Here is a 15,928-nt window from a genome sequence, read left to right as displayed (position 1 = left end):
GCGCTGGAGTTACCACTAAACTTTACCACTAATGGTTATGATGGACATGTTGGTAGAGTTTCTACTAGCGATTCAATTCACACTGAACTACTACAGGTGTGCATTTTAACTGTGATATCAGAGCTTGTATTTTTAAAACCCTTTTGCCAAATAATTTTGACAGTCAACATTGGCCAGTCAAATCCTGTTAGGACACAGCTCTGCAAAGAATTTCATCTGTAATTACATTGTTAGTTGTGTGTCATCTGTACAGACAGGGACCTAGCAGCTTAAACAAACAAACAAACATACATTTTCAAAACCTAAGAGCTTTTACATTTTGACTATTGCAAAAGTTTGATCATATTTTGTTTAATGTTGTATTACCAAGCTCCAGATCAAAGACCACTAACAAAAAAGTGGCTTCTCAAACCCACATTATAATTTGATAATCTAAGAGTCATGTGCATAATATTAAAGAATAAACTTGAACTACTTTAAATACGATTTTGTACTGCATACTTTAAGTTAACAGCATTAGCTTGTTTGTTTATGGTACTGCCCACAGTGTACAAGCTGCTTTCCATACATTCAGAAAGGGAGTACCAGTTCTAAGGAGCTCATAATCTGAAGTGACATTAATCTGAAGTGACATAACTGGACAAGAAATTGGGGGGGGGAGGGGGAATTGGGATTTTTTTTTTTTTAATAAAAAGGCCAACAAGATAATCCATAGGCAAAGGTAGGTCTTTTAAACAGAGACTTAAATATTGACAGGATAGGAACCTGACATAAGATACACTGTAAGACACAGGTTTCCTCAGAGTGGACAATTTAAAGAAAAAGAAACCATAAAAAAAGGCAAGATAAGCTACAAGTTCAGTTTTATGAAAATGACCATTAGATTTTATTTACACTAATGACTTTAACATACCTGTTCAGTTTTGCACAGCTTTTCTATGCTGGATTTAAACTTACTCATGCAATCTTCTGCTATGTTAAGATGGACTACTTGCTGTAAGAGGAAAAAAAAACAGTTCTATCAGGACAGGAGTACAATGCAGTTCATTTTTACTACTTATACAGCCCTTTGACTATTTGAGTTTAATTTTGAAAACACTTCATGCTGGTGTTTTCCCCCTCACTTAGAAGTCATGTATTTTTCGGTAAAGATCAAATTACAGATTTTCAAAGGCAGAAACTTGGGTGGGTTTTGTTTTATTAAGACTAAATGTAACAGCTGTAAGTTAAAGGAGGTAAAGCCAAATAAAGCTTAGATGACCCCTCTTGGCATTAGAACACCAAGCAGAAATTGCCGTGTCTTGAAAATCTGGAGATCCTTTCCAAGGACATAAGATTTAGGAAGACTAGTGTTCACATATTTCCATAAAAGCCAACAATCTGACTAAGGTGCATGGAGGAAGAGACTGTCTATGATTATACAAGTTAATAAATTCCTAGTACAAAGCCTACAATGAAGTTATTGGAATTAAGGATGTCATGTAGATGACTATGCAATTAACTGATTAATTTATAAGCCCAGGTCTCTCTCAACTACACACATTCCCCTCACCCTGCTCCTCTGTATCAAAGGCAGCAGCAGCGCAGGGCAGCAAGCAGACAGTCTGTGTGAGGAGCTGGTTTTTAAACTGTGGCCCCTCATGGACGGTCTTCCGCCTACCACTCTGCGCTGCTGCCTCTGATAGAGGCAGCAGCGCAGGGTGGTAGGGGGCTCTCCAGGAGTGGGGCCAGGAGAACACTCACTGACAGCCCTGCCACCAGGAACTATTGAATAGTCATTTAGCTGCTAAGTTTTCATGGGTTACACAACTATTAAATTACACTATATCTAACATCCTTAATTGGAATCCATGTACCTCTCTACCGCTAGTAATTGTGTGTGTCTCAAAAATGTCATCAAGAACCTTTTGGACTAAATAGGGAAGTGATGACTTCTGACCTTCACTTAGCATATGGGAATTAGCTTCTGGTTCTATATTTTACTAGCTTCTGGTGACTGCCTCACCCTACTTCACTAACTGTTTTACACACTTCCAGACAAGCACAATGTGATGGTTATAAGTTGATGCCACTCCATTAGATTGTGTAAGGTGGCTTTCCAATTACAAATCTGGAAATAAGTCTTTAACAAAGCCAATCTAGCCCAGTAATTTCAATGCTCTGTGATTAAGGAGGATTATATTCATTTTACGGATCTCAAATTCTAGACTATAAAATGTCTTCTCACAAGTAACTATATTTTGTACTTTAGTTTTCTAAATATTAGATTTAATTAATAAGAATGCAAGTTATGACCCTGGATGTTGCTGTTTTGCCACTCTAGGCATTACAGAAAATTTAAAAAACAGGGACTGTACTTCAATGCAACAACCTACGAGTCTTTTAGAAGTTTCATCAAGTAATTGAGAATTTCAAGTTCTATGACCTGCCACTATCTGCAGAGTCACTATTCAATTCCATGGCACGCACACAAAACCAGGAGCACCATTCACGAAGAAAGGTGGTTTACCAGACTTTAGGTATTTTTTATTCATCTACACACTACCTTTTCTCCCTCAATCAACTTAATTGATGAAGTCATTACATTCAACTGGTTAGAACAAGGGTGGGCAATAATTTTTAATGGGAGGCCACTTGAATTTGGTAAGTGGTTAAGGGCCAGACTCTTCCATATTAGTAGAGGAGATGTGACATCTGGGATGGTGGTTGGGTGCAGAAGGGAGCTCAGGGGTAGGAGACTGGGATGCAGAAGGGAATATGGGTAGGAGTGCAGGAGAAGATTCTGACCTGGAGGAAGGGTGCAGTAGGAGATGCAAGGTCTTGGAGCGGGTTGTGACGTGGGGCAGGAGCGCAGAAGCGGATGCAGGGGTTTGGGTTGTGACCTGGGGTACAGGGTTTGGGAGGGGATATAGGTTACTTAGGGTGTGTCTAAACTACACCCTACTAGCCATAGATTAGTGGTGCATGAGCGGGACAGAGGGTTGGGAGGAGGAGGAGGAGGAGGAGGAGCTGGGTACCAGACACAGGCTCTGGCTAGGAAGTGGTTACCTAGACAGCTCCCATTCAGCTGCCCAACAGATACCTCAAGCAGGCTCCCTTGCACTCAAGTTCCCTGTAAGCTGCGCTCCCATGCAGCTGTTTTCAAGAAAGATATACAGGCAGTCCACAGGTTACGTACAAGATAGGGACTGTAGGTTTGTTCTTAACTTGAATTTGTATGTAAGTCGGAACTGGCTCCAGATTCAGCCGCTGCTGCTGAAACTGACCAGGGGCTGACTACAGGAAGCTGGAGGCAGAATTGCTCTGCCCCCAGCTTCCTGGAATCAGCCACTGATCAGTTTCAACAGCAGCTGAATGTCGAGCCTGGGACAGAACAGCTGGGCTGCCAGGTAGGTCCCTGCAGGACCAACCCGGCAGCACCCCAGCTGCTCTACCCCAGGGTCCACAACAAAAGCCTGGTCTGCTGGGGGGGCACACTAGCTGCGCCCCCGCCCCCCCAGCAGACCAGGGACACCGGGAGCAAAGCCGCAGCAGCGGCGGAGTCCCGCGCCTCTGAGGCTTTGCCAGAGCAAAGCCTCAGAGGCGCGGGACCCCTCTGCCTCCCTGGCTTTGCTCCAGGTGTCCCTGGTCTGCTGGAGACGGTCCCCAGCAGACCAGGGGCACCCGGAGCAGCTTTTCTCACCCCGGAGGTCGAGGTGGCGGGACCACTGCGCTCTGGGCGGTCCCGCTGCCTGCGGGCTCCGGGGCGAGAAAGCCCTGTTCGTAAGTGCGGATCTGATGTAAGTCGGATCCGCGTAACTCGGGGACTGCCTGTACAGAAACTGGAGAAGGTTCAGAGAAGAGTAACAAAAATGTTTAAAAGGTCTAGAAAACATGAGCTATGAGGGAAGACTGAAGCAATTGGGCTTGTTTAGTTTGGAAAATAGACGACTGAGAGGGGACATGATAGTAATTTTCCAATCTCTAAAAGGGTGTTACATGGATGAGGGAAAACAATTGTTCTCCTTGGCCTCTGAAGACAGGACAAGCAGCAATGGGCTTAAACGGCAACAAGGGAGGTTTAGGTTGGACATTAGGAAAAACTTCCTAAACATCAGGGTGGTTAAATACTGGAATACATTGCCTAGGGAGGTTCTGGAATCTCCATCAGTGGAGATATTTAAGAGCAGGTTGCATTGACAACTATCAGTGATAATCTAAACCAAGGCTACTCAACATGTGGCCCACCACGTTTGTTTTCAGCCCGCACTGCAGTTTGGGTTTATGCAGGGCTCAACATGTGGCCTGCTGGTGGGAGCCAAAAAAACAAAAACAAAAAAGGTAGTCAATATAATGGTATTCTGTTGATGTGTGTTTTAGTAGTTAAATTCCTGGACTGTCATTGTTCATTAAAAGTGCTGTCATACGGGTGGAAACTGGGTAAATATTGCATTTATTAATACCAGCAGAACTGACTTAAATGGGGCCTCTGTGTTGTATAGTCTTGCCTTAATCTTTGTATTCATGCCCATCAGTGTGAAAGAAGTTATTTGCATATATATGCAGCCACACTTCAGTTGCAGCCCTTGGCATGTGCTCTGAGTATCTTTGTGGCCCATAGGACTTCCAAAGTTGAGTAGCCCTCATCTACACAGTGATTGGTCCTGCCGTGAGGGCAGGGTACTGGACTTCATGACTTCTTGAGGTCCCTTCCAATTCTATCCCAGCTCCCAGCCGGGCTGGGGGAGCAGATTGCACAGGGTAGGTGGGGGAAAGAGTGGGTGGATGTTGGCATTTGTGCAGTGAGATAGAGGTGGGGGGTTTAGAGTGTCCTGACTCACTTGCTGCAATCCTAAAATGTTAGAGGGAACACTGGCTTGTGCCCTCATAAAATGCATTCATTCTGAACAAAAATATGAAGCACATAACAAAAACATGCATGACAAAAGCTCAATATAAAAGCAACAGGTTTAAGGGGTTGGGGGGAGGGGAGAGAGCAGGCTGCAAGACTGGTGTGTGCACATGTCAGGGTATTTGCATGATTATATTTCAAAACAAAGTTTACATAGGTGTTAATGGCTTAAGGTAAGAAAAAAAGATTCCTTTAATAGATTTTTTTTGCAATGTTGAATATCTAAAACTCTTATTTAATTCTGTACTACTAAATTAATACATGGTATGGTGTATTGCATTAAGGTCAGATCTTGGCTATGTGGTAGAGTTCTGGCTCTTAGGAGTCAGAAGTAACAAGTACCAGGTGTGATGCAGGATGAAACTTTATTTGCAAGTTCTTTGAAACATGCATCTGTCTACAAACCCTGAAGCCATGCATTAATTTATTCTGGGGCTTTGGGTCTTTGAATTGCGCACGCACGCACACAGTTTCAAACCAGGAGAATTTTTATCTGTTTGTACAGGTCTCACTTGTTCTTGATTCGCAAGTATCCTACAAATTCCCCAGAGAAACTTTATCAGCCTTAGTGAATGCCTTTTTTGCTTTCCAGTGTCAGTAAATATTGTATTAGGCGACTCATAGATTTAACATCTTAAAACTGGATAATATGCATTTTTGTGTGTTTACTAGCTTGAATTGTTAGAAAGGATGATACATATACCCCACGAGTAAAGTTAATTTCTTTTATTTCATATTAAATAATTGTAAGCATTGTTCCTTGTTAATTATCCCTTGTTTTAATATATTTTCTTCCACACATAAGGACTGTTTAAAATTATATACAAACAAAAAACATTTTATATATTGGTGGTGCATATCCACACTCTACTTCGATATTGGAGTTACAGATAAGAAATTTCAACCTGCCCTCCACGCCCCTCCCCAAAAATTCAACCCGCACAAGGATAGAAAATGTTAGAGGGAACACTGGCTTATGCCCTCATAAAATGCATTTATTCTGAAAAAAAATTTGAAGCACATAACATGAAAATATGCATGACAAAAGCAACAGATTTTTTCCACACTAGTGTTTTTTTAATTAAAATAATAAAAAATATAGCCTTTAAAACCAGAGATCCTACTTGGTGAGAACAGTTGATAAACAAAAAGTGTTGCCATGTTCTGGATGCTACTTACCTTGGTAATCTGTTTACGGAAGTGGGGCATTTTTTTCATTAGCTGTGCCAGATTACTTAGTGATAACTGTGAAAAGAAGACAGAAGTTTAAACTCAACTTTCTCAAGCACCAATTTCTCTTACTACTAGAGGCTGGGATTTTACAACTACATAGCTAAGAAACTTATATTCTCAGGCAGGTGAAAAACCACTAAGAAACAACTTAACTGACTGCTGAAAAAACACATTGGGAAGCCTACTTAATATTACAAAAGAAATATTTAACAATAACTATCTTACTTTTCCTTCTGTTGCTTTTCTCTTTGATGAAACATCTTTCAAAAGTTTTGGAATCTCCCTGTCAGATTAAGGGAAAGGGAAAGAATGTTTTATAAATCAAACATTTTCATACTGTTCAGAATGTAGAATAGTAAACTCAAGAGGCTGTTGATAAATGCAAAGTAATGTATATTGGAAAAGATAATCCCCAGTATACATACAAAACAATAGGAACTAATTTAGCTATAACCACTCGAGAGAAATCTTGGAGTTACTATAGATAGTTCTCTGAAAACATACACTCAACATGCAGTGGCAGTCAAAAAAGCAAAAAAAGTTAGGAATAATTAAAAAAGGAATAGAGAATAAAGACAGAATCTCTTATTAACTCCATATACATGCATGGTACTCTCACATCTTGAATACTGCATACAGATGTGGTCGCCTTGGGTACGTCTAGACTACATGCCTCTGGCGACAGAGGCATGTAGATTAGGCTACCCGACAGCGTAAAATGAAGCGGCGATTTAAATAATCGCCGCTTCATTTAAATTTACATGGCTGCCGCGTTGAGCTGACAAACAGCTAATCAGCTGTTTGTCGGCTCAGCGCGATAGTCTGGACGCTCCCCTGCCGACATCAAAGGGAGTTGTCGACAACTCCCTTTGATGTCGGCAGGGGAGCGTCCAGACTATCGCGCTGAGCCGACAAACAGCTGATTAGCTGTTTGTCAGCTCAACGCGGCAGCCATGTAAATTTAAATGAAGCGGCGATTATTTAAATCGCCGCTTCATTTTACGCTGTCGGGTAGCCTAATCTACATGCCTCTGTCGCCAGAGGCATGTAGTCTAGACGTACCCCTTGTCTCAAAAAAGATAATGGCATTGGAAAAGTTCAGAGAAAGGCAACAAAAATGATTAGGGGTTTGGAACGGGTACCATATGAAGAGAGATTAAAAGACCCAGTCTTTTAAGCTTAGAAAAAGGGGAGATATAATAGAAAGTCTATAAAAACATGTCATGTATAGAGAAAGTGAGTAAGGAAAAGTTGTTTACTTGTTCCCATAACGTAAGGGCTCAGCAAATGAAAGTTAAATAGGTAGCAGGTTTAAAGACAAACAAAAGAAAGTTTTTCTTCATGCAGCACAGTGTCAACCTGTGGAGCTCCTTGCCAGAGTAGGTTGAAGACCAGGACTTTAACAGCGTTCAAAAAAAGACCTAGATCAAGTCATGGAAGTTAGTTCCATTAATATTTATTAGAAGCTAGGGATAACATTCCTATCTATCCTGGCTGTTTGTCAGAGGGTGGAAATTGATAACAGGAGAAAGATCACTTGACTACTACCTGTTTCTGTTCACTTCCCATGGGGCATCTGGCATTGGCCACTGTTGGAAAACAAGATACTGGGCTAGATGGATCTTTGGTCTGACCCAGTATGGACATTCTTACGTTCTCATGTATAGTAAGGATATTACAATTAGATCAACTAATTGAATAATTGATGTAATTTGCATCAACTAGCCGATAGGGGCACCTCCGCCTTTGAGATGTAACAAGAACCCTGCTGGCTCTTTCTACCTTTCAAAGTTGGAAGCATCCAGGGGAGCATGGCCAGCAGGAGACTCAAGCAGTCCCCTGCTGGTTCTGCACTCCCAGCAGCACTTTTCTTTTGAAACATACAAGAGCCCTGTGCTGCCAAGAGCACAGGGTCAGCGGGGGACTCTCATTAAGGAAGAACGTAGTCAGCTAAATTAGGGAATCTTTTCCCCTTATGAATCTGAAATCTTTAACCCCCCCCCCTTTCCTCTCCCTCCCTCCCGAGGAGTACTCTGTCAACTTAAAGAGTAGGAGATTTATTTGGACAAACTTTCACGGGTTAAAAAAAGTCACTTCAGATGCACTGAGTGGAATATGTACTAGCAGATCAAAAGAAGGGATGCAGTTTTGCGGTTTCTTTTTGTAGTCTGGTTTTGAAGTTATTTCTTAGAAAGATGGCTACTTCTAAATCTGTTACTAATTGTCCAGGGAGATTAAAAAGTGTTCTTCTATTGGTTTTTGTGTGTTGCCTTCTTGGTGTCGGATTTGTGTCGATTTATCCTTTGGCGCAGAGACGGTCCAGTTTGGCAATATACATGACAAAGGGGCACATGTGATACTTTGGTCTGCCTCCCAAAGTCTGAGATGGAGGGATCATTTTCCAGGATAGGTAGTAGATTGTCATTATTGAGCTGGAGGGGATTTTGCTGGGGGGGCGGAGGGGGGCGCTGTAGGTGATAGCTGAAAGTGTTCTGTTTTCCTTGTTTGGCCTGTCCTGAAGTATGTGACTTTTGGGAACTTGTCTGGCGCTGTCAGTCTGTTTCTTCCCTTCCTCAGGTGGGTATTTAAATTTTAAGAATGCTCAATAAAGAACTTGTATGGTGTTTGTCTCTGTCAGAGAGACTAAAGCAGATCTGGTTTTATCTTAGGGTTTGGCTGTAGACAATGGATTGTGTGATGTGTCCTGGATGGAAACCAGAGACATGTAAGAAAGAATAGTGATCAGTATGTTTCTGGTGTAGGGTGGTGTTTGTGACCATCATTTACTTGTATTTGGTATCCAGAAAGTGTACCTGCTGTGTGGACTGATCCAGGCTGAGGTTGATGGTGGGGTGGAAACTGTTGAAATCCCACTGAATTCTCGAATTCTTCCTATAAATCCATAGGATGAAGAGGTCATCAATTTAGTCAAGTAGAGGAGGGGCACTAGGGGACAAGAGCTGAGGCAGCATTCTACTTTAGCCAAAAAAATGTTGGCATACTGTAGGGTCATGTGGGAGGGATAGCTCAGTGGTTTGAGCATTGGCCTGCTAAACTCAGGGTTGTGAGTTCAATCTTTGCAGAGGCCATTTAGGGGATTTGGGGCAAAAGTTTGCCAGGGATAGTACTTGGCCCTGCTGTGAAGGCAAGGGACTGGACTCGATGACCTTTCAAGGTCCCTTCCAGTTCTAGGAGATAAGTAATTAATGGAGATTGCCTAATTACCCATAACAGTGTTGCTGACTTTAGATGGTATAAATTGTCCCTAAATCTGAACTAATTGTGGATGAGAACAGTCAATGAGCATCAACTAGCCGATAGGGGCACCTCCGCCTTTGAGATGTGGCAAGAACCCTGTGCCATGACCAGGGATTCCGTTCCTGACTGCTTGTAATCCATCCTCTTGCGGAATATTGGGGTAGAGCACTTCTACATCCATGGTGGCCAGGATGGTGTTTTCGGGAAGATCACTGTAGTTCTCAGTAAGTCAGTGGTGTCTCAAAGACAGCTAGGAGTGCTAGTTGTGATTGGTCTGAGGAGTGTCCACATAGCTGGACAACCTGCTGTGAGAGCACCAATGCCTGTGGTGATGGGGCATCCAGGATTTCCAGGTTTATGGATCTTGGGTAGCAGAAAGAAAACTCCTGTTCAGCACTTTAGAGGTCTGTCTGTGTCGATTTGGTCCTGTGCTACTGGAGGGAATTTGAGCACATGATAGAGTTACTTTTGGTACTTTTTAGTGGGATCTAAAGGATAGTGACCTGCAGAATATGGAGTTGAAGTTGCCTGAGTCTCCTGTTCATAATCTAACCCAGTGGTTCTCAAACTCTGAGCTCTGGAGCCCTTCACATGTGTAAAAATTTATGCGGAGCTCCAGCAGTCCACTGATTGTATGTGTTGTACCTATCGATGTTTCCAGTTTGTCAACCTTGTGGAGCCCCTGGATAGGTCTCTGAGCCCTGGGGCTCCACGGAGCACAGTTTGAGAAACACTCATCTAACCTATTCACGATGACTATAGCACCTTAGGTATGTTAAAATAAGGGGTTTTTGGGTAAACATAAATTCAGCAGTTACATGTTTACAGGCAGGAGGAGGGCAAGGAGGCGGCTCCCATGGAGATGCCCCATGTGCTGCTGCTTCTATCAGTGTGGGGGCAGTCGGGAGACAGTGTTTATGAAGACCCAGCTTTTAAGAGACTTTATCAGAGCCAGCACTGCAGGAGGAGCATGCGGCTACATGGGAGTTGGTATATACAGCCTACCGCCCCCCGACGCTGCGTGTATATCACATCCCTACAGCACCTCCTTTGCCGATCTCTGCTTAGAATGTCAGAGTTGGTTTTGAGGCTATGCATAGCTGAGATTATGGGGCATGTGATGATGTGCACAGGCTGAAATTGTGAACGTCTGTGAAACTGTATAGAAATCCAGACTAGGGATGTAAGCAGGTAGTCAACTACTCAACTGCCCAATAAGCGTAAGCTTATCAGGTATAGTCAAATGAAGTACTCGATTACACACTCGACTGATTTATACTCCATGCATCTGATGAAGTGGTTTTTACCCACAAAATCTTATGCCCAAATATATCTGTTAGTCTTTAAAGGTGCCACAGGCCTCGCTATTTTTGCAGATACAGACTAACATGGCTATCCCTCAGTCTTGTAATATTTCTACAGTTATCCTAGGTCTTTATATCTTTATTAATTCTATTTACTGTAATAAATATTTTCAAATATCTATCCCTGAAACGTACAAGGTATCAAACATTAATAACTTATTCACATACTCTAACACATCTGCAATATGCTTGTGCCGAATCCGCACCCAGAGCTCATCCTCCTCCTCCAGAATTGCCTCTTTTTCCTTTCCATTGGGCCCATCTGTTGTATATCTGACAGGAAAAAAGTCCAATCATAAAATTAGATCTTTCTAGTACATGCTTTATTGTACATGTTCAGTTGCTTTTATGTTCAGTTGCTTTTAAGTAAAAGTTAAATAACTATTAACATTTTGAATCATGCACATTTTTAAAAAGTGGTTCTGAAACAACCCAAGCATAATGCTCAAGAAAAATTAAGACTGATCCAATGTCCTTAATTAAGGCAAAATGATGTGCATTTTAGAAACCACCAATGGTCCTAATTTGTGCAATAATCTGAGTTAAACAAAGACAGGTTTATAGGCACTTAAGTTTCTGGTACATTTTTGATTTTTCCTTTTTGAATGTAAATTGTGTGCAAAGTCAGACATGTTGAAGATAGGTTTCTAATGCCATGTATATTTTATCTACCACTTAAAGTATAGAAATACTTGGGTCTAAAAACGCCACGTACACAGTTATAGAATCGAGTTGAGTGGGATTAACAAAGTCAGCATCATTGACTTCAATTATTAAGCAGTTTCCTGTGAACTGAAGATATAAGATGTATACTAGGCATCTTGAACACAATACTTTCATTCATATTTGGATATCATAATCCTGTGAGATTTTACTGTGGCTTCAAATGCAACAGTTGCAGAATTCCCCCAGGACTAATACTGTTGCAGAAGCTCACAAATAGTGGTTGGAAGACAGTAGAAATAAGACAAAAATGCAAATTTAATTCTAAACCCCCCACTAAATAGTGGGTCTACCTACTGTATTAAAATAAATAATTTTCAGACTTAAGAACATAAATTTAAATAAATGTTGCAAGCTCAGCATTATTCCTGCTACTCTTATACATTTCCATTTGACATATAGTTCTTTAGCACAGGTCCAGATATTTGAAATGCATCCCACAAGGGTTGTGTGACATGGCAACAGTATGATCAAACTTGTTTGTCACAAATAAGTTGAGGCATATTCAACATAGGACACTTGTATCCCATAAAGGTGGACACAGTTTTTATGGAAGAGAGTGTCAAATTAAATTAGATCTAAGCTGCAAGATTCATACCAGTAGCTCAACTTCTGTATATACAGAAGGTTCAGCTCTAGTAATCACCAATTAAGACTTCAGATTAGAGTAGTAAATATAGCTGCATCAGAAGTCTTAATTTTTCTAATCTGGGGTGGGCAATAGTTTTGGGCTGGAGGCCACTTCAAAAATTTTTGAAGTGGCCTCAGGCCGCCCGGAAGGAGTGGGGCCTAAACTGGAAGGTGGCAGGGCAGGATGCTTTTGGGCTACTCCACCTCCAGACCGTGATTGGTCTGGGGGTGGCAGAGCCCCTTTGCTCCCCCCCTTCCATTAGGCACCCATGCCCCTGGCAGGGCAGGAAGAGGCTTCCCACGCTTCCCCCTCGGCCCCAGGCCAATCAAGGCTAGGGGAGTGCAGGAAGCGTCCTCCTGCCCTGCCAGGAGAACGTGACACTATGAAGTGCCATGCACTCCTCGCAGGGTGGAAGAAACTTTGTGCAGCTCCCCTGCCCCCAGGCCAATCAGGCTTGGGGGTGGGGTAGCCTGTGAGATCTCCTCCCGCCCCACAAGGAGCACATAGCACTTAGAAGTGCCATGTTCTCCTCACAGGGCGGGAGGACGTTGTGCGCTCCCCTGTCCCCAGGGGGAGCAGCAGGGCCTCCATGGGCCAGATCAACCCGCTTGGCAGGCCAGATCCGGCCCGCAGAGGCCCTTTTGCCCACCCCGTTCTAATCACAGGATAAGCCAAAAATTAATTCCGCTATGGACATTTTCCCTTCCTGCCACTGTTATCCACATCCCTGTGACCACCTAACCAAATCAGTCTTAATACTGGGGCTGTATCTTTGGCAATATTGTCTTTCTAAATGAAGCTTCTGACTGAGCTGTCAATCAAAAACCTCTGGCAGAGAGCGGACAGAAGAAAAACAGTTTTTAAACTGAAGCCATCTTTGTACAGTACAAACTATTAAAATCGCAAATTATTCCCTTACCAGTTCACCTTTAATAGCTTATTGGCTTTGTATAAATACAGACAGTTCCTAAGTATTTAGATTTGAGAAGCTATACTTGCTTGTATGTATCATTTTCAATTGGCAGCAGATCATATGCCATTGCTTGAAAGGTAAGTTCATGGAGTACAGTGGACACAGGGTCAAATCCTCGATCAATAATTAACAGCTGGGAGTGGGTTTTACCCTAAAAAGATCAGGATAGCAAAATTTTTAAGACTTACTGTACAAAATTACAATACTCCAAAACTATTTAAAGCAACCAAGGTCACATTCTAAGCAGCCTTGGAAAATCTTATAAAGTGCCAAGTTGGTTTAGTCTGATCAAGAGGAAGACTTTTTTGTAATTCAGAAAACATTACAACTAGGTTAGCATTAGCTATATCAAACTGGACCTGCTACTTCAACCATGAAATAGAGGCAACTTTACGTTTAAAGATAATGTGAGTTCATACACTATGTTTGTGTATCATGTTTTCAAGCACACTACAATCCTTCAACATTTTGCCTCATAAGCAAAAATCCCTACTGAACTGGACACAATAGAAAGCCTAAAACAAACAACAAAAACATGGTTAATATCTAATCCTAGACTAAGAACTTAGTTTCAAATGTGAATCAGTTGATGTAGATTCAACACTCAAACAAAAACCAGGGCTATGTAGCACTTTAAAGACTAACAAGGTGGTTTATTAGATGATGAGCTTTCGTGGGCCAGACCTACTTCCTCAGATCAAATAGTGGAAGAAAATAGTCACAACCATATATACCAAAGGATACAATAATAATAACTAAAAAAAACATATGAAAAGGACAAATCAAATTTCAGAACAGAAGGGGGATGCGTTTTTATTTTTTTTTATTTTAATTTTTTTATAAAAATAAAAAAGCAAATTGAAAGATCCAGACGAATACCTAGAAACCCACAATAGAACACCACTTGTCATCACCTACGGTCCCCAACTTAAATCTGTCCAACACATCATCAATAAACTACAGCCTATACTGGAACAGGATACCAAGCTCCAAGAGGCACTGGGGGACAGACCCATAGTCTCCTATGGACAACCACCTAACCTCAAGATGATTCTTAACCACAGGACCTACCACACTAATACCAACCCTGGTACCTTCCCTTGCAATAAACCTCGTTGCCAGCATTCTCCACATATTCACTCTGCTGATACCATTATTGGACCTAACCAAGGGTATGTCTACACTACAGCACTAATTCGAATTAGCGCATCTAGACTTAAAAACTAGTTCGAATTAACGTTTTGCTAATTCGAACTAGCATGTCCACACTGAGTGGACTCTGAACTAAGGTTAAGGATGGCCGGAAGCAGTGCCAGCAGGGCATCAGATTAGGACTTAGAGTGTGGAACTGCTGCCTCAGGCTAGCCGAGGGCTGTGCTTAAAGGGACCCGACCCCCACTCCAGACAGACAGTTCTCAGGGGTTCCCCGCTTGCAAAGCAGTCCTGGCTTGGAGTGCCCACACTCGGCACATCACAACACTCGGCCATCAGCCTGGCTGCACTTGCCGCAGGCTGCCATCCGGAGGGGGGAGGAGGGGTCAATCGGGGGGCTGCAGGAGAGCTTCCACCCTGAGGAACCCGCTGAGCCACCCCAGTCCTCCCCATTGGGGGCTCGTACCCCATTCCTCCCTCACCTCCTTCCACTTACCCCTCCCTAAACCCCCTTCCTGATGTACAAAATAAAGAAAACGTTTCTTCCAACATTTACTCTGTCTTTATTGAACAAAACTGGGGGAGACTGGGAAGAGGAGGTGGGAGAGGGGAAGAGAAAGGCTGGGAGAGGGGAGGGCAACTAACATGATCAGGGGTTGGGAACAGGTCCCAGATGAAGAGAGGCTACAGAGACTGGGACTGTTCAGCTTAGAAAAGAGGAGATGGAGCGGGGACAGGATAGAGGTCTCTAAAAGCAGGGGTTGGGTGGAGAGGGTGCATTCAGAAAAGTTCTTCATGAGTTCACATAAAGAAGGACTAGAGGACACCAAAGAAAAGAAATGGGTAGCAGGCTTCAAACTAGTAAGAGAAAGTTGTTCTTGACAAAGCAAATAGTTAACCTGTGGAACTCCTTGCTGCAGGAGGCTGTGAAGGCTACAACTAGAACAGAGTTTAAAAAGAAATGAGATAAAGTCATGGAGGTTGGGTCCATGGAGTGGTATTAGCCAGGGGGTAGAAATGGTGTCCCTGGCCTCTGTTTGTGGAAGGCTGGAGATGGATGGCACAAGACAAATGGCTTGGTCATTGTCTTCGGTCCATCCCCTCCAGGGTACCTAGTGTTGGCTGCTGTCGGCAGACAGGCTACTGGGCTAGATGGACCTTTGGTCTGACCCAGTACGGCCATTCTAAGCTCAGGGTCGGGGGTCTCAGTGGACCACCTTGATTTTCATTCCAACCTGCTCCTGGGTGGCCAGGCTGGCAGCTATCCTGCTCTAGACGGCCACTTTCCTGTGCCTAGTGCGGAGATCGTGGATGAGATCCACGATGTCTGCGCTAGACCAGGAGGGCGCCCGCCTCTTGCGGACTTGGGCAGGCTCCCGGGAGCCGCCAGCCTGGTCCCGGGAAGAGGCAGAGGGCTGGGTGGCAGCGGGTGGCTGGCTCAAGCCGTGCCAGGTGCAGGGTCTGCTGGCTGGGTGCTGGCAGGCTTGCACCTGGCACGGGCACCGTAGCCAGCCCGTGCCCCTTTAAGGGCTCCGGGGCCAGGAGGGGGGCATACGAGTTTCCCTGGTGGTGCCCAGAGTGGCCACCAGGGAAAGCTGGGGAGGGCTAGCCTCCCACTAGTTCGAATTAAGGGGCTACACAGCCCTTAATTCGAACTAGTTAATTCGAACTAGGCGTTAGTCCTCGTAGAATGAGGTTTACCT

At 43.3% G+C, this 15,928-nt stretch overlaps 1 protein-coding gene across 3 annotated transcripts in view; it reads right to left on the bottom strand.

Annotated features, from left to right (window-relative positions):
• STXBP3 (syntaxin binding protein 3) overlaps positions 1-15,928 on the bottom strand; it is an 86,674-nt gene that overhangs the window by 31,937 nt on the left and 38,809 nt on the right. For all 3 annotated transcript variants that reach the window (XM_025189410.2, XM_025189409.2, XM_025189408.2), the window contains 5 exons: positions 13,100-13,224; positions 10,915-11,019; positions 6,350-6,407; positions 6,071-6,136; positions 914-994 (listed from right to left, as the gene is read on the bottom strand). In XM_025189410.2, the coding sequence (XP_025045195.1) occupies positions 914-994; positions 6,071-6,136; positions 6,350-6,407; positions 10,915-11,019; positions 13,100-13,224 (435 nt within the window). The remainder of the gene's footprint in view (positions 1-913; positions 995-6,070; positions 6,137-6,349; positions 6,408-10,914; positions 11,020-13,099; positions 13,225-15,928) is intronic.

Source organism: Pelodiscus sinensis, chromosome 9, assembly GCF_049634645.1.
Source record: "Pelodiscus sinensis isolate JC-2024 chromosome 9, ASM4963464v1, whole genome shotgun sequence".
NCBI classification, from domain to species: Eukaryota; Metazoa; Chordata; order Testudines; family Trionychidae; genus Pelodiscus; species Pelodiscus sinensis.
Note: the sequence above shows the minus strand (reverse complement) of the source record. Positions and strands in the feature narration are given on the sequence as shown.